The sequence below is a fragment of the Apteryx mantelli genome, chromosome 1, assembly GCF_036417845.1.
Source record: "Apteryx mantelli isolate bAptMan1 chromosome 1, bAptMan1.hap1, whole genome shotgun sequence".
NCBI lineage: Eukaryota > Metazoa > Chordata > Aves > Apterygiformes > Apterygidae > Apteryx > Apteryx mantelli.
In genome coordinates, this window is record NC_089978.1 from 159,966,179 (window position 1) to 159,987,624 (window position 21,446).

General features: G+C 42.3%; 1 protein-coding gene across 1 annotated transcript in view; it reads right to left on the minus strand.

Moving 5' to 3' along the window:
- Positions 1–5,472: 5,472 nt before the first annotated feature.
- The window catches only part of LOC106488264 (tyrosine 3-monooxygenase-like), a 35,840-nt gene continuing 19,866 nt past the window's right edge, over positions 5,473–21,446 (minus strand). The window contains exons 7-12 of the mRNA XM_013947115.2: positions 17,962–18,097; positions 17,244–17,313; positions 15,387–15,443; positions 13,004–13,099; positions 7,249–7,382; positions 5,473–5,620 (exon numbers count right to left, since the gene is read on the minus strand). Of these exons, the coding sequence (XP_013802569.2) occupies positions 5,473–5,620; positions 7,249–7,382; positions 13,004–13,099; positions 15,387–15,443; positions 17,244–17,313; positions 17,962–18,097 (641 nt within the window). The remainder of the gene's footprint in view (positions 5,621–7,248; positions 7,383–13,003; positions 13,100–15,386; positions 15,444–17,243; positions 17,314–17,961; positions 18,098–21,446) is intronic.

Consider the following 21,446-nt stretch of genomic DNA (forward strand, 5'->3'; position numbering starts at 1 on the left):
TATCACCATAAAGCCACACTAGTGCTGTGGTGAAATTATTACCAGATTATGATAGCACTTTTGGATGATATATTCGTATTAGAAAGCCCATTCTGGTAACCTTTGTTTTGCTTCCTGTCCAGGGATAAAAGTTGGTAATTAGAAAAAAGTTACAACAAACACCAGTGACTAGTAAGTTTCATTTATTAAACTCCTTCCTCTCCTGAGCTCCCTGCAGCTAACACAATGTTTCATAAGGGAGATAAAATTCAGATTCAGTTTCAAAGCCTACCTTTGTAGGACACTAGAGACACAAGAGTCGAGTGAAATCATTTTGTTTACTTAGATTTAAACCGAGAAATATGAACTAACACAAGAGTCAGACCAAATTGAAGTGTCTGAAGTACAAGACTTAAACACTGTACAAAATTCATATCATCATCCAACACGCATTCCATTTCTAACCCATCAGTTTTGGGATTCATTCAACAAATACTTAAAAACAGACCTTTTTTTTTCTTTTTATGGGTTATATTGAGACTGTTTCTAACACTCTTGTACAAAACATAATGATGATCATCTGTGTCATCTTGTGAGACTTCTTGAAACACAGTACTTGTTAATTAACAAATTAATAGATATTTTCCTTCTATGAGTTCATTTTAATTGTCCATTTATGTCGGAGTGTTTAAAGTGTGCCAATCTACCACTTCAAGGAATATTTGTATAATGCTGGTAGTTGTTTTTTTTCTCTGTCAGTAGATGTAAGAGGGCAATACTAAATGCTGCACAGTGATATGACTGTAACTGGATCCTTCTTTTTACTTCCACATTTTAACGATTAGCCTGTTTAATGGAAATTTTGCTGTTGACTCAGAATATGTAACTGATATCAATCAAACTGGCTTCACTAGTCAAAAGCATATCCTGCTTTATTCAGCGACAGCTGAAGTAAACCACGTAATTCTAAATGGTATCCAAAATTGTTACAAACCAGCCAATTCAGATTTTGAATTTCAGAGCTGGAGGATTTTTCTAGTTATTTTACCTGACAGGTGTTATGTGCTATGTTTTATGGTTAGTAGTTTAAGTTAAAATCTACAGTCAATAATTTTGCAAAAGACATAGTTTGAGAATAACGCTACTGGTAATAGAAGGGAAGTAAGAGTTTTGTCTTGGATATATCAGGTGGTAGCTCATGCCACTTAGACAAATATGTTGAGATGAACCTCTTTTACCCAAATGTAACCATTTTGTCAGGACTTGATTGGCTGCAGCAGGGGCCAAGTTGAAGTTTGAGGGTCACTTTCTTGCTCGAGTACCACCAAAACCTTGGGAAAATAATATTAAACCTTCTTGTGTTCAGTGATCTAATTTTGCCCAATTGCAAGCACGAGTTAAAGGGATCAACAAATACTATTTTAAATAAAGGGAGAAAAGAAAACTCTTGACAAAGGAGTTAAGCAGGGTAAAGGACAGCACTTAACATACAACTGTAACTGCTGGAGGGTTTTTCCCAGTAGCTTCATCTCCTGCTTCAAATGATCATGTAGCACTTTGGTGTGTGGTTGATTGATTGTCATGATTTACTGGGTAATTTGTGCCATTTCAGTGATAGGTGTTAGGTGATCTTCATGTGCGCATTTCTATACTGAATGATTCCATGTTTTAAGATTCTTCAGAAAAAATAATTTTCATGGAAGTTTGATTTTTGCTTTCCTTCCTTCATGGATCAGCAGGGATAAGGAAGGCTGAGGAAAATGTACTTTCCTCTCTTGGCAGGTCCTTTTTCCTTCTTCTTCTGGATTTCTTTAATTGGTTAAGTTAGGTTGTATATTCAGTTTCACCAGATAGTATAAGGGTTGAAGTCTTAAAGGAACCAAAAGGAAATGATTGAGAAGGTCTTTCTGAGGATGCTAGCTCTTCTTTGTAATATAATACTATTTCTCATGGGAGTGGGTGGGAGGCCTGCCTAAATTTCCTTTTCCTGTCCTGCCAAATTCCCCAAATTGCATAACTCTGTATTCTCCTTACACAGTGGTACCCTTGGCATCCCTAGTAAATCTGCAGGGAAGCAATGAAGTAGCTTGAGGGTGGACCAAAATTGGTAGAGGACAGACTTGGTTAGCCAAAAAACAAAACAAAACAAACCCACGAACTGAATTTGCTAACTCTCTCATGTATAACAGAACAACACAATACAGATTTAATAACGTACACTATTTTGTTCTAAATGCACTCCATCTAGGAAAAATAAGCTTATCAGGATAAGCAAAGGACCCATGGGGAGTTCATCAGTTCAGTTTCAAGTCACAAGATGTGTTTTACTTGGCTTTGGAGCCCTCTTGTGCAAGATTAATGGGAAGCTGCTGAAATACGAACTGAACAAAAAGACATATTTTTACTGGTTGGTGCTTTTTCTCCTGTGCCATTATTTTCATTGGGAGGCCCCATCACTGCCTTCCCCATCATCCTTGCCTTAGACTGGCAAGAGTATGAGATAGTGCCTTCTTGACTTCTGTGCGGAAATAAAAGAAGGGCTACTGGATGAGCAGCATGACCAGTATACCTCATAAGGATGTAATGCTGAAGGGTTTTGCTTTGCCATTTCATTGAATAGGAAGCAGAGAATTTGGACCTCATTAAAGGCATGTGTGAAACATGGCTATCTTGGGGTAGGTTGTGCCTGAGTACAGAGGGAAAGATTTGCCTCTTTTGGAAAAATATTTCTGCTTCTTGAAAGTTCAAGTAGTCAAACTCATTCTTGTTGAAATTTTACTAAGCCTTACTGGAGCCTATCCTGGCCATGTATTTAGGCTGACTATCATTAAGATGACTTTTCTAAAATCAAGTAAACCCACAAATATTTTTATAATCCTGCTCTTACGTTCTGTGTACAGCACCCTGAATACGCTCAGTACTGTTGTTCAGCTTATTTGAGAGATCAGGTACTACTCAGTATGTGTAAGGGTGGGAGAATCTGGCTCCAAATGATTTCTTTCTCTCTCATTGCTACAGGAACTGGAAAAGACAAGGGTGTGTGGGCGGGCCTGGAGTCCCTCCAAGGAAAGTGTGAGGCCTTGGGCAAAACAAATCCATCAGGTCTCTCATTTCTTCCAAATATAGGTCTATTTTGAGCAATAGCCAAACTCAAGTCTAAAATCCACATTCAGCCTTTTCAGAGGGAATACATGAAAAAGACCTTATGGTCTACAGAGTCCATCTATAGAAAATATTTTGATAGCTCTTCTGCTCTGGCATTATTTTCCACTTAAAAGGAAAGAAAAAGAAAACACACAGAACTGGAGCACTTGGTTCAGTTTTACAATGTAAAATATCTGGTTGATGAAAATAATATTTCTGAAAACAATCTGTTGTGAGCTATCAAGCATTTTAGCCTATGTACCAACTGGCAGGAAGTAGACAAATTATTACAATATGTAACAAAACAAATTGCTCTAAAGAGAAATGGCATTTGTGTGTGTATGAGCAGGATAAGGAGGATTAAATCCATAAAAGTATGCTGAGAAATCATCATTACAACATAAATATACTGGAAGCGAAGGCACTCACTTCAACTCTGTCCCTGCCTGAATCTTGAACAAGACAGATTTTATGATACGCAAATGTTTTCCTGAAGTAGAATAGAAAAATTCTGGACTAAAATGAAAAAGAAAGAACTTAGGAAGTTCCTGCTGTTGAGAGGAAGGGGTCTCAGCCATTTTGCCAAGATACTTCCAAATTTGTCAGGCATCACCACATTTTAATAAAATGGAGCCAATTGTAGCAGCTCCCCAGATCTTTAATACTCTATTACTGCCCAAGGGAAAATTTTCTGAAGTGCTTATGGAGATGAAGATTTAGGAGACAAAATCCCATTAACTTTCAATAAGGCAGTTTCTTTAGAGCCTGGCATGTGGACAAATTGCACTGAGATAAACTCTGTATGAAATAACAGCATGTCCATTGCTCTGTTGTGAATTTCTGGGTACATGCTCTTATCCCACAGTGACCAGTTAATGCAAAGCTGATGACTGCTTTTCCATTGAAAGCCAAACCACCTCAGATTTACCTCAGAGCTCAGGCCATGTACACCAGCAGTTAGTTAATAGCAGTGGACAAGCTGCAAGCTTGCTGTCTGCCATATCCTAAATATACTTTTAAAAATAAAAGTGAAGCTTCGACGCTGCATAAGATAAATCTACAGTTACATTTATGGATCGCTGTCACCCAGCTTGAGTCATGTTTCCCCGTTTTTCACATTTTCCCTGCTTACACCATACCTGTAACCTGCATCAATACCATGTTTCTGTACTGCTGCTGAGGTGTGAAAGGGAATCCTTCTAGGAATAAGCCTCCTTTTTTCCTGAATTTTTCTCTACTTGTAGAATAGAGTAAGGAAGGGCACACAAAAAGCATGCAAATTTGGAAAAGGGAATTATAGCATTGTTTCTGGGAAATGTGACCTGCATAGCATAGAAAATTTCAGACATGTTTCAGAGAGGGAGGCAGATTGATGTGGAGCACATAATTGATATTGCCTCCATAGCAAGGTTATACGACTGCTAGTGCTTTTAGAGTTTACTCTATAGAAGATCAGTAGATTTGGTTGTTACTACATTCATAATAAGATCAATAAGAAACAAACTTTTTAAAAGGTGTCCAGGAATATCCAAATCTCATGGAAAATCAAAAAAATTTTATTCCTTGTAGGCTACTTGAAAATCCTTTCCTACATCCAAATTTCTTTCCCAGAATCCAAATTTCTCTTTCAAGGCAAGCACACTTGAATGTGGCAGAGCCAGAGTTTCCAAATTAAAAATAAAGGTAGTAATAAGCCTCAGATTTTCTACTTTTTTTAGCCCAAGGACACATATTCTGTGGCCTCAAATATGACAGGAAATTATTTAGCCAAATTTGAAGGCTATTGAATGAGATGACTGTCTACAACAAATACTGAGTCAAAGTAAAGGGATCCCTCTTACAGACTCTTGCATCTGTGCATTGTAAGGGAACCATTCATGGTTTGTCAACATAATACCTGGTAGCAATTGCTAGCAGAAATGAGCTAGCTGCACAGACTGGTAACTTCAGGCAGCCAGCCATCCTAAAAGATTGTGATCATGTCATTTAAGCAGTAAGTAAAAGACTGTGTGGCTGAAGAGTTACTGTGCTGTTTTGTGACAGATAACTTGAAAAGGTGGGTTGTGAATAAAAAACCTGGAAGGGGTACATTTCAAACAGCTGTAGCTCATATCACCTACCAAAAGTTGGGGAAATTTAGTCTTGTTTGTCATTAAACATACTGTAGGAACTCATTAATGTGGCTAAGTCAGCAGCCTAAATTGCTGTGAAAAGATTAACTTGACAGAGCTGTTTGTGGGTTAAAGATTTTTGCATGCACCTACAACTTCATCACTAAGTCATCAAGTGCTGGAAGTATCTAGATGTGTTTCAGTGCCAGATGTACTGCTGTGGTTTTAAAAGAGATTTTCAAGGGCCAAGCAGAGTTTTTTTCAGTTCCTCTTTCATTTGACTGAGTGTTCGCTCGACTTTCTGAGGTGTGTTCAGAACCTCTATGCTGCTGGTGAATGGGTCATAGCACAGAGAAAAAGGCTTCTCAATCTTCATCACGTAGTTTCTGTAGGGGGAAGAAGACAGATCTGCTAGTTTAGAAGCCATTCACCTAAACGTAAAACCTGCAGAACCTAATTTCTCAGTGTGTAGGCATGGATTTAATCAGGGGAGCAGAGGCTGCTGTGACACCCTCCTCGCTGCCCCTCATTAATGTTGTCTGGTGCAGTATACTTTCCCCGCTGCTGAAGTACTTGCAGCCCAAAAGATCTGCAGTGCCTGCTTCTCCATGTGGCTGGCTCAGCCCCCATCTCTGCTCTTACAGCTCTATATTAACACAGTTCAGAGTTATTACAACCGCAGGCTAGAGGAATGCAGGAACACAGCATGTCTGCCTTCTTCACTTCCAAGAAATAGCCTGAAGTAGCTCCTTCTGCAAAAAGTTCTAAAAAAGCTATTGATATTAGGCATCCTGGGTTATTTTGCCTTCTCTTTTGAATGAAATAATATTATTGCTTGCCATTTTTGATGATGTTTCCATTAAGCACATGCTGGTAGGAACCCCCTGTACTGATGTTGCCTAATCCTTTCCATTTTGACAGATTCTTGTGCCTTCAGTTATTATGAGCAGTTTTGGCTGAGCAACTGTCTTGAAAACAAGTATGAAAAAGCTTTAAGTCAGAGAATGGTGTATTCCTGTCCTTTTATGTTCTTTTCAGGTTTGACCGAGTCAATTGCTCTTGAAAATCCTCTCTCTTCTGTGCAGTGAGTTTTTAGCTGTGTTTTTGCATACTGCCAGGATAATAACTAAAGGTGAACCCTGGGTTTAAAGATGAGGGGTCTCATTTGCCATTGCTATAACCCCAGCAGACAGTTCTTCTGGGGAGGAGGCGGGGGGAGTAGAGGGCAAGTCTTGCTCAGGTTCCCTTCCCCTAAGGAATCCCTCACTTCAGCTCTTTCATGCTCCCTAGTAGCTTCACTATCAGCCCTCTGCCTCCAACCAGAGCTGATCTGGTCGTTCAGACTGTTGGAGATGAAGGCCCAGAACTTAAACCCCACTTACTAAAAAAAAATATCTTTTTTTATGTAACACGGCCGAACAAATGCAGTTAGAAACTCCTCAAGCTAATTTAAAATAATGTTATTTAGGTTGCAGTTGGCTACTTTTTAGGAACTGGATTGCCTGTTACTGCTGATTTTGCTTTCTTGTGCAGGTATAAGCAGAGGGGAATGACAATCTTGTTTTTAAGCTCCTGCCGATCCATGTTAATTCCTGAGTCTGCAATAAAATTTGTGTGTGACCTTGGGTAAATCACTTCAGTTCTTTATGTCCTCCTATTTGCATGGAATAGCACACAGGTGACCTAATTGTGGAATTGCACTCTGCTCTACTTCACACTGCCCAGTTACAGAATTTACCTCAGAAGCTGCTATCAGAGTAAAGATGAGGCATTACTAAGATGAAGAACAGAACAGGGCATAGCAATATGTAGCTGTGCTTTTCTGTGAAGCTTTTCTCAGATAAACAACATTGTAACTTAGTTCTAAAAAAGCAACTGTGAAGATGAAGTGTGTGGTGAGATAGCCTAGCATGGTTAGACATGTTAAAACAATAGTGGTAGATGTACTTGAGATTAGGATTCAAGCTGTTGTGCCACCCGCAGTGAAAAGAATACCTGTGACTGCTTTACTCACTGGAGCTTGGCCTTGGCATCTTCAAAATTTTCTGCTATGAAATAGACAGGCTGGAAGGCTTGATCCTGATAGGGGTGAACTGCAGTCACTTCTGGATCAAAAGGCTTGTACTCCGGCTTGTTTGATAACGCGTACTTTGCAACAGAAATGACAAAAGTTAGAAGAGGTAAATGAACATAACAAGAAATAATGCCTATTGGGCTGTGAAATACTCTTTATGGAATAGTTCAAAGGCAAGATCTATTCCTGTTCCTTCACAGGTGAAAGCTGGTTTGCCTACTAGTTAATAAAATAAAAAAAGGAAGGAGATGTTTCCTGTGCTACTGCAATGGTTGGGTACCACAGCCACATTCTCAGACAGGGAGAGGGATATCTATACCATCCCCCAAAATCTGAATGTCTAGCAAAAGAAATAGTCTCAGTTACTTCATAGTATCATGCTGCTTTTTGCAACCAGTACAGTGGAAGATTCATAGCACTACCTAGCACTATCTCAGAGTCCTCAGCCCATGTTGCAAAGCTCACATTTCCTGCTGCGCTGAAGAGTGGACAGCATGCTCACGGTATTTTCTGCACAGCTCCATGCCAGTTAGAGCAGCCTAAGAGCTTCTCTGAAACAAAGCATATAAAATGTGCACTATATGAGGCGGGTGGGGAGGTGTAGAGGTGTGTAGGTATGTGTGTGTGTTTGTGTTTTGGGCCCACAAAGGTAACTTAGGTTCTTCTATTTCCCCCTCAACCTGGAGGATTACAGAAGTGACTTACGTCCATACTGCAGTCCACAGGCCCCTTGGTCCCTTGTTTAGACATACTGGAACTAACTTCAAACCAGCCAGCAGCAGACCAGGTGGCAGTGCAATTGCACAAGTATTGGTGCCAGTTACTTCGTACTTACGCAGGGTCCTGGGAAGGCAGCACAGCTCAGGCTCCAAGTCAGTTCCTACACAGTTCATCCGCCACTGAAACCAAGCGAGCTAGTTTAAGGCTAGCTCAGCTTCAGTGATGCTTTAACTGGCTGTATATGTGCCTAAAAGTTGGTTTGACCTCCAAGTAGCCAGGATGATGAGTCTGCCTGCCTATCTTTCTCTCTCTTCTTCCTCAGTCTTCAGAAGGCTCCCTTCGCCATGTTATAATCCAAATACTGATACTTGTAAGGAATCAGTTAGAGTGGGTGACACTGTACAAGACTTGCAGCTCAATCTGCTAACTAGAGACATGCAGATGGTATGCTTAAGCACATTTTTAGATGTTTCATTGAACTGAGCCTGAACTCTCCATCTTTGGAGGCCCGCCTTAACCAGCAGGCCAATTTGTTGCAGAGCTGATGCAGAAATTAATAAAAGGTTCTTAAAAAAAGAACAAGAATATAAAATGTTAATAGATGGTATTTTTCCTGTTCTTCATTTGCACTGTGTAATTGAAGAATAAACCTTGGAGAGCACTCATACAGTCTAAGATGGATGGTATATACAAACATAAGGCTGCTCCAATGTTATAAACTCTGGGGACTAATGGGAAGAGATTTTAGAAACTGACAACCCAACAGGGGTCCCGCTATGTTGTCAGTGTTCAAGCAGAACTGAAATCCCATTGATTTCAGTGGAAGTTCTGCTTGAAACCGGATGGCCTGAAAGGCCTCTACAATTTAAGAACTTGTTGTGCTGCAAGAAAAGCATATGTAGCACTGAGTGCTGCCAGAAGTGTGGTATGAGCCATAAGATTTTACAGTATGTAGGAAAGAGTCCAGCTGAGTGTTAACAGGAGAAGCATTTCAGATAATGCAGAACAGCTGACAGAATATAGTGAAATAAACAGTGCAATACCAAGAGCTATTGGGGAAGAATTCTTACAGTTCAGAAGAGGCAAGGTTGGCCAGCAGTCAGACCCATTACAACTGTTCAGTTCAGCCTTCAGCATGGTTATCCTGTCCCTCTGATCCCTAGCTGCTGTTACTAAATGATTTGTTAGATAACCTGGCTTCAAGCACAGGCCCCATGCAGAGCGCGTACAGCCCTACCTCTCTTTCATCATCTGCCTTTCACCAAGTTGTGCCCTGAGTTTTGGCAGGATCAGCTCCTCAGTAGAGAATAACTGACTGAAGCTGAGTTCAGACTGATCAGAGTGGGTGCTGTGGAGAAGAGGAAAGTATTCTGAAGATTTCATAGCCAGGATGTAGTTCCTTGGTTTACAGCCATCCACCCACAGCCAGCCTGGCCAGACTGGTTCAGGGATGTTCCTAGACTCCTTACGGGTGACATCATGAGCATGATGCTGTTGATCCTCCCCAGATGGTTAGAAGATGTTATCTTCTTGAAGTCCACCACCTGGCCTTAGCTGCTACTGCCTTTATCACCCATTCAGCAGCCAAATCATCCCAGTTTATCTGGGCAGGAAGCCTGCAGTGATGAGGAACCCCCCTGCTGTGTCCTGGATGCTGCAGCACATCTACGCAGCCACATGAGTTGCACTGAGTCTGTCTGTGCCACTTCTTATGCTGATCAGCTAAATAATGTGGAGTCAAGTTGAAGGCCTCAGTCCATAAGCACACATCCAGGCCAATACTTAAAAGACTTGCAGATAATTAATTTGATTTCCCTGGGACAAGGGCTTTCTCCCAAGGACAGTAAAATTTATCTTGAGCTTTCTCAGGAGCTGGCCAAAGACTGCAAAATGAACTCTACAAGGAACTAAAGGCTATTGTGAGCATCAAAACTTTCCAGTCCAAGTACAAGGAGCATTTTTACTTCATCTTCTCTAACATAGTTGCCTAATCGCTGATGTATTTCTAAAAAAGTCACATCTACCAAAATAGAAACCGCACTACACATATTTTCTCTCTTCAGGTGTAAAAGTAACAGTTGATATATGTTGTCAAGGTGCTAGCAAGTGCTTAGGCATAGGACCTCAGCACTTTACTCACACTGCCACTGATTCTATACTGAAATTAGAATTAGATGATTACACAAACTGGAATGATTAAATAGAAACATTTCTGAATTTCAACTTTGTTTCAGATAAAAATCCATGTGATGCATCAATCAGCTGTAAAAGCAAACTTCAGCACTTAAGCCCATGGATATAATTAATTTCTTCACAAGAAGTTTCAGATGCTCAAGGTGACCCTAAGCTGCTGTCCCAAAAGCTCTCCAGGGAGGAACTTTCCCAGCTCACACAGGGATTGCACAGGGCATGCAGTGGCATTGCTGGTGAACTACCTGCCCATCCTCAGTCTGCCTCAGGTGTGCCGTGCAAGATGGACACAGTTCTGGAAGGGGAGTATCCTTTTTAATTTCCTATTGAATATAAGTGCTATCACCTCTGTGTGTAATTTCAGAAACATGATGGATGAGAAACCTAGATGGAGCCAGCAGTATCAAGAACTTATCCAGCTGCATTACCCAAGCAACTATTGATAATAAAAGGAATGATAAGAATCTCTCATTTATCAGCTCAGGGACAGTTATTTTTTTCCATAGCCAAATTTAGAGGTAGGCAATCTGAAATGCCATTATACTTTTGCATTATATAGCACTGTTTTGAGAATGAGCAGCACTGGCCTACTACTTCAATGAAAAACAGAACAGCTTGTTGATGTCTGGGGAAGCAAAGAGTAGAAAGACAGAAGGGAGAGCACAAGCGCTGTATGCTCAAATCCAACCACTAAATACAGATGTTTGTCATGTGACATTTATCTTCATCTGTGTCAAAATTAAACTAACAGAAAAAAGAGGTAACATCATGCAGATAGATTCTGCAGTGCATATTAATATGAAAGCTAGGCAGTAATAAGAAATATATAGACTCCCTGCTTTTTAGATTCCCTTAAACAGCAGGTGCAATCCTGGCCTTTATAGCCAAGGTCACACTCTAGATTCCTCTTAGCCACAAACCTACCCTTAGATTCAGCCAGGCTCCCTCGATTGTGATGAACTGCTTAAAGATTTAAAGCTCTGTCAAAATTACTGGAGGCTCTCCTGTAAAACCACTAGTTAACCTTTGCTGAGCTTCTGAACTTTAGCCTAAGTTCCTCAAAACATAAGTATTGGAGACATGAGTATCAGTGCCCTTTATTGTCTTGCTTAACATCTATATACATTTGATTTAAAGTTGAAAAGTATTCAAGCAGGCAGAGCAGAATAAACGTTGCCTTGAACTGGGTTTTGATATTGGACTTTCTCGGTTTTAGAAGATAAATAAAAACAAGTCTATGTGTTCTGTTTGTTGACTGTGAATATAGCAAGTACTGAGGGATTCTCAGAAAATTAGTAGCATCAGCTTTATTCTGGAACTGATAGATGTGTAAACCAAATACGTTGCACTGGAGCCTAATTTGTAGGGGCGCTCATTGATCTGCTGTTCCAAAACAATACATTTCACTGTCCTACAGATCAGTGTTGCAGTAGTGTTAGCACATTTCTGTTAATGTTCACGTGCACACATCAGGTTGCTGTGTGGTAAGAAAGGCACGTTTGTTTCTTTAGAGAGGTGATGAGAATACAGATTTCTCCACTTATTAACTGAAAAAGCTCTGCAGATCATATACTATTGAGTTTGCAAACAGAACTCTCCAGTTTGCAGGTGCTGGGAGAAAAAACAATGCCAAACTCTGCAGGGGATAAAATGAAAGGTGTTGTCTGTGGGGGTTCCCCTTTCTATATGTTAACTCTCAACTGCCGTCCTGTGGGACTCCTATGATAGATATCTTGAGATACGCTGGTGGATCGTCTCCTCTTTCTGATCTTGACTGGGAGGGTCTGACACTTATACCTACCAGGAGGGTTGTGTAATATCTGTAATGTCATAACCATCCTAACGTTCTCAGATCATGGGAACCCAATGCAAAATGCAAAATGGTGGTTCCACATGAGCGTATCACATAGCTGGCGGTAGATTGTTGTATCTATGTGTTAAGCTTAAGATACATCTTCCACAAAAAAATTTACTTTTGGTTTATAAAAAGGCTTGAAAAGAACACCTTTTTTTCCTTTGTTTCTTACCAATGCCAAAAAACCATTCACTATCTGCACAAATTTAAGCAAGTGAGATCTACTGATTTCAGTGCTGGGCTTTTGTACTTAGAAACTAATCATCTGCTTCCATGCTCTGCAAATGGAAGCAGTTGTTTGTCCTAAGGAGAGGAAACCTGTAAGCTCTCTGTAAAGGCATAGAGTTAATCTGTTGAAGCAGGGCACTTTCAAACATGTGTACAGGGATTTTCTCCTACATAAAACTCCAAGCTGCAATCAGTTTTGAAAAGCATTTTGGAATGTAAAATTCAAAAGACCTTTCTTTTTGTCAGTATGTGTGCTATTTACAGTTTTCTGGCACTTAATTGGATCCAGTCAGTCAGTGCTCTTCTGATATATACATGCATGAAGGTCAATGCCATGGACAAAGAAAGAGAGAATTTATAATAGGCATAATATTGCCCTCTAGTGAATAATGCAGAAAGGTACATGAATTTTATGTCAAAGTCAACTATATTACTACTGGACAGGAACAGTAAGCAACAAGTCTAATACTTTACAGGTAGGTTGTTTTCATTGCATTTTGCCTCTTTAGGTTAAAGACAGGTGTCCCCTTCTTAGTAGCTTCTGTAGAGGGAGAGTGAATTTCTTTGCCAAAAAAAAAAATCAGTATTTTAAATCTACCATCAGGGTATTGTGTTATGTGAGGAGATAATCTTTCACTTTTCTTATAAAGTTTAGAAAACTAGATTATAGAAATCTTTCAATACCATACATGCAACACATACCATCAGCTCCCCATAAGATGAAAGCAGTCCTGCCCCATAAGCTTTGATGGATCCATTTTGTTTGCAGAGTCCAAACTCCACAGTAAACCAATAAAGCTAATAATCAAGAACAATTTGTGAAAATCACAGTCTTAACAGGCAGTTCATTTTTAAGCTTTTTTCCCCCCTGCCTCCTGTTTTCTTTTATCTTTACTCCTTAATGTCTTTGTGTCTTTAAATTTGTTTAAGAAAATTAATTTTTCTCTCTGACATGCATAATACAACAAACACACATACACACACATATAAATTATAACACATATTTTTCAAAACTTGTTATGCTTCCCATTTTCACTACCAAAAAAGAAAAAAAATTGTTAACGATAATTACATGGGTAAATAAAATCATAAAGTCCTATTCCTTTCTTGCTTTGGAAGATGTTACAAATTACCATGCATCCTGTTAGCTGTGAGCAGCATTATAGTCAGAATAACCTGGCAGATTTCGATACATAGTCCCCATAAGCACTGGGAGACCCCCACTATGGGTTTAGGACCTTAGAAAAGGTTTCGGAAAAGATAGGTTCCCTCACCCTTTCTCTCTACGACAGCATTCAGCAGGATTTAAGAATGACTTATCCCTTAGCAGCAATGTGCCCTTTAAGATTATGTCAATTCCATCTTTATCATACTGCAACAGAAAATAAAAATAAGTCTGTGTTGGCGGTTCTTGCAATAAATATAATTAGGAGCATACTTCCTTTACCTGATGGACAGTAATGGGATAAAGGCATTTCTCAATTTTGTCAACCTGTTAGCCCTTCCCTTATTATATTAAGGAAATGGAGAGTGGAGGACCAGTTCTGGACACCATCTGACCACTGAGCTTCTGGATAGCTGTTGTACAAAAGATGTTATCCAAAACATGGAAAACAGGAGACATTTCAAGAAAATGGCCTTGTGTCACAACTCTTCAGGGTTACTTTAGGGATACACAGCTCTCTGCTGCCTCATCTCAGGGATGGACCTTGGCTGTAATTTAGCTATAAGCACAGCATTCTCAACACCTTTCTCAAAGAGCTGCAGACACTTTGTAAAAAAATGTGAAACTCTGTATTATCCTGTCTATTCTGCCTCTCACAGTCTTTCTCTTTCTTTACCCCACTATCTTTGATATACATCTTAGGATTTGGTGACTTATTTTAGCTGCAAAATTTACAATTAAAAGGCAATATGCCACGATCTTTCTTCCTGCAGAATTCTGAGCTGCTTCTTCTACAATTCAGATGATAATTCTCTATTCTTATTGTATTATTAATCTTGGTACTTATTATTTCTTAGTGATAAGTCTTTTGAGGATCTCCTCATTTTGCGGAATGTATTTTTGACTGGAGAGTGGGAAATGGGGCAATGCCCTAGGATGAGGAATTGTTTTCAGTAGTTCCTCAGATATAGTTTCTTTGACTTTGAGTTAATTAAGTTCTTGGCCCTCATTGTTTTAATAGGGTACAAGACATCGTATTAATGGTACTCCGGGGACAACATGAACACCAGCAATTTCTAGTCTCTTGTGCTCAGATCCATCTGCTTAGAATAGCAGCTGAATGAAATAATCACATTTGAAAGTTTGTCTTGCAACTATAGACTGTAGCAACAAGTGAAGTTGATATTCATTTAATAAAATTTTTGTTAGCTAAAATGTTGGCATATCATCTAAGCTAGTTTCCTACATTCTCTTTATAGTAAATAGAGAACGATAGAGACTTCCAGAGAAAAAGAAGAGTTTACGTTAGTCAATCTGTGTTGGGGTAGAGAATATATTACAGGTTCTTCTCTACCTTCATTGTCCAGTGAAGGAACCTAAACAATAAGCTTATATTAGATCTCTAACTTTTAAACAATTGAAGATTGAAAGATTAATCCAGAATACATTTACTATTCAGAATACTTCAACGGCACTTACAGTAGTTGCTGTCAAATTGATTTTAAGAGTTCTCCTGTTTTGTGAGATTAATGGATATGGGGTGCATTGGATTCTGATGGTCCTCTGCACTTTTCTTTAGGAGAAAATCACACAGAGTATCCACCCTGTTAGGTGAATCTGGAAAATGAGTCGGGACTCTCCTGTGGCTGAAATTGTAGCAACTCAGCTTCTGGAATACATTCGTATAGAAGCAAAAAGTATAAGCATTTCCTCAGATGCTCACATGTTTCTGGGCTCCCATCTCCACTGGCTCCCACCCAGCTCTAAACTGTGAATGAGGAGAAGAGAAGATCCTTCTGGTGTTCCCATTTTTGTGTGCCTAATCCAAGACACTAGAGAGGAGCCTCATCTGCACAGGGAGGGATATGCAGTGAAACCCTTGGTTTTTGCCTCTGCTATTAAACTGCCATCTGTACTTACTGTGGCCAGTTTCTCAATCTCTGCTTCAGATGATCCAAGAGAAGCCAGTCCAATATCCTAAAGCAAGTAAGCAAGCAAGCAGTGTTACACTAGTGTGATTATTCAGCCCAAGGGAGAGAGGGGAAGAGGGAGGACCGCATCATTTCTAGCATGAATAGCATGAACTATTCATTGTTTTTGTCACCCAAAATGACCTTCCATGGCTTCCAGGATGCCTACCTCTCCCTGGCCCCCAGCTACGTACCACTGGGAGACACATTTGATGAATGTTTAATCCTCAGAGTTCTCTGTATAAAATTAACCACATCTTGGCTTATTGCTGAACTATCCCTGGCAATATTTATGGGGAGGCTTTGGAAGGAAAGATAGCAAGGTGTTTTTTATCTTTGTCATTATGTCTTTGTGTCCCACTCTCCTTCTGACAGTGCTCAAGGGTGCCACACATCCCTGCTGTTTCTGCACTAGGAAAGTGAGGGAAGGCAGTATGCCAGCAGAGGAGCAAAAGACAGGGGACTGAGGAGATAGTCCTGCTGGAAAGACAGAGTACTCCACTTCTTACAGCAGTGGCCAGCACCAAAGATACACAGGGAGAACTCCTTTTACTCTCTTTTATGCTCCCTCTTGAGTTAATTGTTATTCAGCCAGCAGGAATCTGTAGGTTTCTCCTCTTAGCTATCCTGGGAACCATATCATGCAACAAGGAAACAAAAATAGTTTTTTTTCACCATTCATTTTCTCATGTTGAATGGAATAAAGAAGAATTTTCATGAGGTGAATTTCAGCTGTGAAAATATTTTGTATCATCCACTTAATGTGATCCCATTTTGTATCTACTGTAATATAGATGAGAAAAGAGCAAAGGTGAAAATTTTAAAATTACTAAAGTCTCTTATTTCTAGTATATCTTCACTTCTGGTATTGAACTGAAGAAGGTTCCTCAAGAATACATTATAGAGCATCAGGATATGGTAAAGAACCACTTGTCTGAATCTGGTAATCACCAATATTTGTGACCAGAATGTAAACTGGCATATTTCTAATTTGATACAACTGGAAGTCACATTATGTGAGGTGAACTGAGTTTCTTTTTCAGATATTCTGACAGGGACCTATATCATATAACCGTCCTGCACTTCTTGCCAGTTTCCACACAGGGCACTGATTAATAAGCCTAGAATATGAATTATCTTCTTTTCTCTGCTATGGTTTTGAGGCATATTCATAGTTCTGAAGTCTTTAATTATACAAGGTCATTGAGTTCACTTGGGTCTAACACTGCTAACACTGCTCATACTAAGTAGCCCCTTATGGTAGGAAGAAGCCCTGTTTGCTTTTAGGAGCCTCCTCACCAGTGTGAGCAATGCTGTGAGAATCTGGTGAGCTGTAAAAGGAAAAACTTCTCCAACGAATGACATGGTGATGGGCACAATTAAAGTATCGTGTGAGCTGAAAATGTACATCCAGAGACAGAATCAGCCTGGGGGCTTGATGGCTTTTGCTGGTTAGGTTTGTGTGGTGGATGAGAGGACATCAGGAGAATAGCATAGTCAGTAGAGTTCAGACACACCACACCACAGAGGCTCTGCTGGCATCCTGCAGTGGACCAGCATGGCCCTCCCACAGAGAAGTCCCACAAACACTGCCTGCCCATCCTTTTACAAGATGCCCACAGGGAGCAGCGTTACCACTCCCTCGGAGTAAATATCTCCTGGGGCGCTGCTAGCCCACCGCCATTGTAAGTAGGAGACAACCAAATCTTAACATAGTAATTAAGCATGGCAAGCTGCATGCCTTTGAGGCGTGTCTGTCCTGCTATTTGGAGCAGCTGGTCAAACAGCCAGAGAAGCAGCTTCTTACCTGTGAGAATTGGGCAAACTCCTTGTCAGCTAGCATGGGAACATGACCCAACAACTCATGGCAACAGTCTCTGTAAAACAAGGGACCTTCACCTTTAATAAAGTTTGTTTTTCCTGTTTTACAGCCCATGAAGGACTTTAGCCAATATACCCCCCCAAAGGAGCTAGTGTGAGGGTTAAGACCATTTCAGCTGCACCACAGTAGCTGCCTGCATACCTGGCCTGGCTCTGCAGAGAGGGTAATAGTGTTCCCTTCTGCCATGGGGAGCCAGCTGTCCCCACTGCTCTGGTTATTGGCTCCCTTGGGATGGCATGGGCACTAGTCTCCTATGTCACAACATTTTTGAAAGGCCGCTGTTTTGTCCCAGCATACAACAAAAATATCTGTGCAAACTTGTAATTTCTCATGAAATGTAGTTGCTGCTGTCTGGCCAGCCCTTTCTGGGAGAGTTTCACAGCAGGGAATCAAAACCCAGCAGATGGTAAATAAAGGCAGCATGAAAAGATTAAACCAGATATTCCCCAGTCTTTTCCTTCTCCAGACAACTTTGCAAGGGAGACAGACTCACGCCCTCTCATGCATGACTTCCCCTTCAAACTCTCCAGCTACCAGTTCTCAAATTATTTCATTCTGTGGATTACTGAATACAGCTCCAGAGTTACAGAGTCACCCCCAACAATTTAAGAAGGATGGAGTTGTGCCAAGATATCCTACTTACGGTTCTGGGGAATGCATAGGAGAAGAGAAATGCCTTATATACTGTGTGCTCTGAAAGACACGAAATGCTAGGCTGGCAAGGAAGTCACGAGCAGACAGCAGTCCTGCAGCTGGTCTCAGCTGGAAACCTGTTTTTTCTGCAAAGGAAAGTGGGACAGGATTTAGGAAATTCTAGGGTTAATTATATGACAATCTCATTCCAGGTAAGCAGTTTCAGGTCTCCTTCATGCTCTGTTACAGCAGATCTCTCCACCACAGGACCATGCTGGCTTGTCCCGATTGGTGTACACCTATCACAGAATCACAGAATGGTTGAGGTTGGAAGGGACCTCTGGAGATCATCTAGTCCAACACCCCTGCTCAAGCAGGGTCACCTAGAGCACATTGCACAGGATTGCATCCAGGCGGGTTTTGAATATCTCCAGAGAAGGAGACTCCACCACCTCTCTGGGCAACCTGTTCCAGTGCTCGGTCACCCTCACAGTGAAAAAGTTTTTCCTCATGTTCAGATGGAATTGTCTGTGTTTCAGTTTGTGCCCGTTACCTCGCGTCCTGTCGCTCGGCACCACTGAAAAGAGTCTGGTCCCATCCTCTCGACACCCTCCCTTCAGATACTTGTACACGTTGATAAGATCTCCTCTCAGCCTTCTCTTCTCCAGGCTGAACAGGCCCAGCTCTCTCAGCCTTTCCTCATAAGAGAGATGCTCCAGTCCCCTAATCATCTTTGTAGCCCTTCGCTGGACTTGCTCCAGTAGTGCCTCATCCCTCTTGTACTGGGGAGCCAGAACTGGACGTAGTACTCTAGATGTGGCCTCACCAGGGCTGAGTAGAGGGGGAGAATCACCTCCCTCGACCTGCTGGCAACACTCTTTCTAATGCACCCCAGGAGACCATTGGCCTTCTTGGCCACAAGGGCACATTGCTGCCTCATGCTTAACTTGGTGTCCACCAGCACTCCCAGGTCCTTCTCAGCAGAGCTGCTTTCCAGCAGGTCAACCCCCAACCTGTACTGGTGCATGGGGTTATTCCTCCCCAGGTGCAGGACCCTGCACTTGCCTTTGTTGAACTTCATGAGGTTCCTCTCCACACAACTCTCCAGCCTGTCCAGGTCTCTCTGAATGGCAGCACAGCCCTCTGGTGTATCCGCCACTCCTCCCAGTTTTGTATCGTCAGCAAACTGGCTGAGGGTGCACTCTGTCCCTTCATCCAGGTCATTGATGAAGAAGTTGAACAAGACTGGGCCCAGGACTGACCCCTGGGGGACACCGCTAGCTACAGGCCTCCGACTAGACCCTGCGCCACTGATCACAACCCTCTGAGCTCTGCCATTCAGCCAGTTCTCAATCCACCTCACTGTCCGCTCATCTACCCCACACTTCCTGAGCTTGTCTATGAGGATGTTATGGGAGACAGTGTCGAAAGCCTTGCTGAAGTCAAGGTAGACAACATTCACTGCTCTCCCCTCATCCATCCAGCCAGTCATTCCAGCATAGAAGGCTATCAGATTGGTTAGGCATGATTTCCCCTTGGTGAAGCCATGCTGACTACTCCTGATCACCTTCTTGTCCTCCACATGCTTGGAGATGGCCTCCAGGATGAGCTGCTCCATCACCTTTCCAGGGATGCAGGTGAGGCTGACTGGCCTGTAGTTCCCTGGGTCCTCCTTCTTGCCCTTTTTGAAGACTGGGGTGACATTGGCTTTCTTCCAGTCCTCAGGCACCTCTCCTGTCCTTCATGACCTTTCAAAGATGATGGAGAGTGGCTTAGCAATGACATCCGCCAGCTCCCTCAGCACTCGTGGGTGCATCCCATCAGGGCCCATGGATTTGCGGGTGTCAGGTTTGCTTAAATGATCTCTAACCCACTCCTCCTCCACCAAGGGAAAGTCTTCCTCTCTCCAGACTTTCTCTCTTGTCTCCAGGGTCTGGGGTTCCTGAGGGCTGGCCTGAGCAGTAAAGACTGAAGCAAAGAAGGCATTCAGTAACTCTGCCTTCTCTGCATCCTTCGTCACCAGGGCACCCACCCCATTCAGCAAAGGCCCCACATTTTCCCTAGTCTTCCTCTCGCTACTGATGTATTTGAAGAAGCCCTTCTTGCTGTCCTTGACATCTCTTGCCAGATTTAATTCCAAACGGGCCTTAGCCTTCCTCGTCGCATCCCTGCATACTCTGACAACATTCCTATATTCCTCCCAAGTGGCCTGTCCCCCTTTCCACTTTCTGTATACTTCCTTCTTCTGGTTGAGTTTTGCCAGGAGCTTCTTGCTCATCCATGCAGGTCTCCTACCTCCTTTGCTTGACTTCCTACTCATAGGGATGCACCGCTCTTGAGCCTGGAGGAAGTGATGTTTGAATATTAACCAGCTCTCTTGAACGCCCCTTCCTTCTAGGGCCCTAACCCATGGGATTCCTCCAAGTAGGTCCCTGAAGAGGCCAAAGTTTGCTCTCCTGAAGTCCAGCGTTGCGATCCTACTTGGTGCCCTGCTGCCTCCTCGCAGCATCCTGAACTCCACCATCTCATGGTCACTGCAGCCAAGGCAGCCCCCGACCTTCACATCTTCCACCAGTCCTTCTTTGTTTGTTAGTACGAGGTCCAGCAGCACACCTCTCCTTGTTGGCTCCTCCACCACCTGTGTCAAGAAGTTGTCACCAATGCTCTGCAGGAACCTCCAGGACTGTTTGTGCCTAGCTGTGTTGTCTTTCCAGCAGATATCGGGGTGGTTGAAGTCCCCCATGAGAACCGGGGCCTGGGATCGTGAGGCTACTTCCAGCTGTCTGTAGAAGGCCTCATCGACTTCCTCTTCCTGATCAGGTGGCCTGCAGTAAACACCCACAACAGTGTCCCCCATGCTAGCCTGCCCTTTAATCCTTCCCCATAAGCTCTCGACTCGCTCTTCAGCCACCCCTAGGCAGAGCTCGATACATTCCAGTTGCTCTCTCACCTAAAGAGCAACTCCTCCACCTCGCTTTCCTGGTCTGTCTTTCCTAAAAAGCACGTAGCCATCCATGACAGCACTCCAGTCATGCGAGCTATCCCACCATGTCTCTGTAATGGCAATGAGATCATGGCCCTGCGACCGCACACAGATCTCTACTTCTTCCTGTTTGCTCCTCATGCTGCGTGCATTGGTGTACAGGCATTTCAGGGAGGTGATCGAGCATGCAGGTTTCCCAGGAGGGGTAAAAGAGGGTCCTCCATAGCCACATCCCATGCACACTTCCCTGGTTGCATTCACCTGCTGGAGGCATCCTGACTTGAGCAGTCTTTTGCCAACTACCCTGTCACTATAACTCTCCCCTTCCCCCATCTTTCCTAGTTTAAAGCCCTCCTTACCAGGTTGGCCAACCTGTTGGCAAAGACCTGCGTGCCCCGCCTCGTGAGGTGGATCCCATCTCTCGCCATCAGTTGTCAATCTTCAAACAGGGTCCCATGGTCGTAGAAACCAAAACCCTGTTGCCAACACCAGCGGCGCAGCCAGTCATTAAC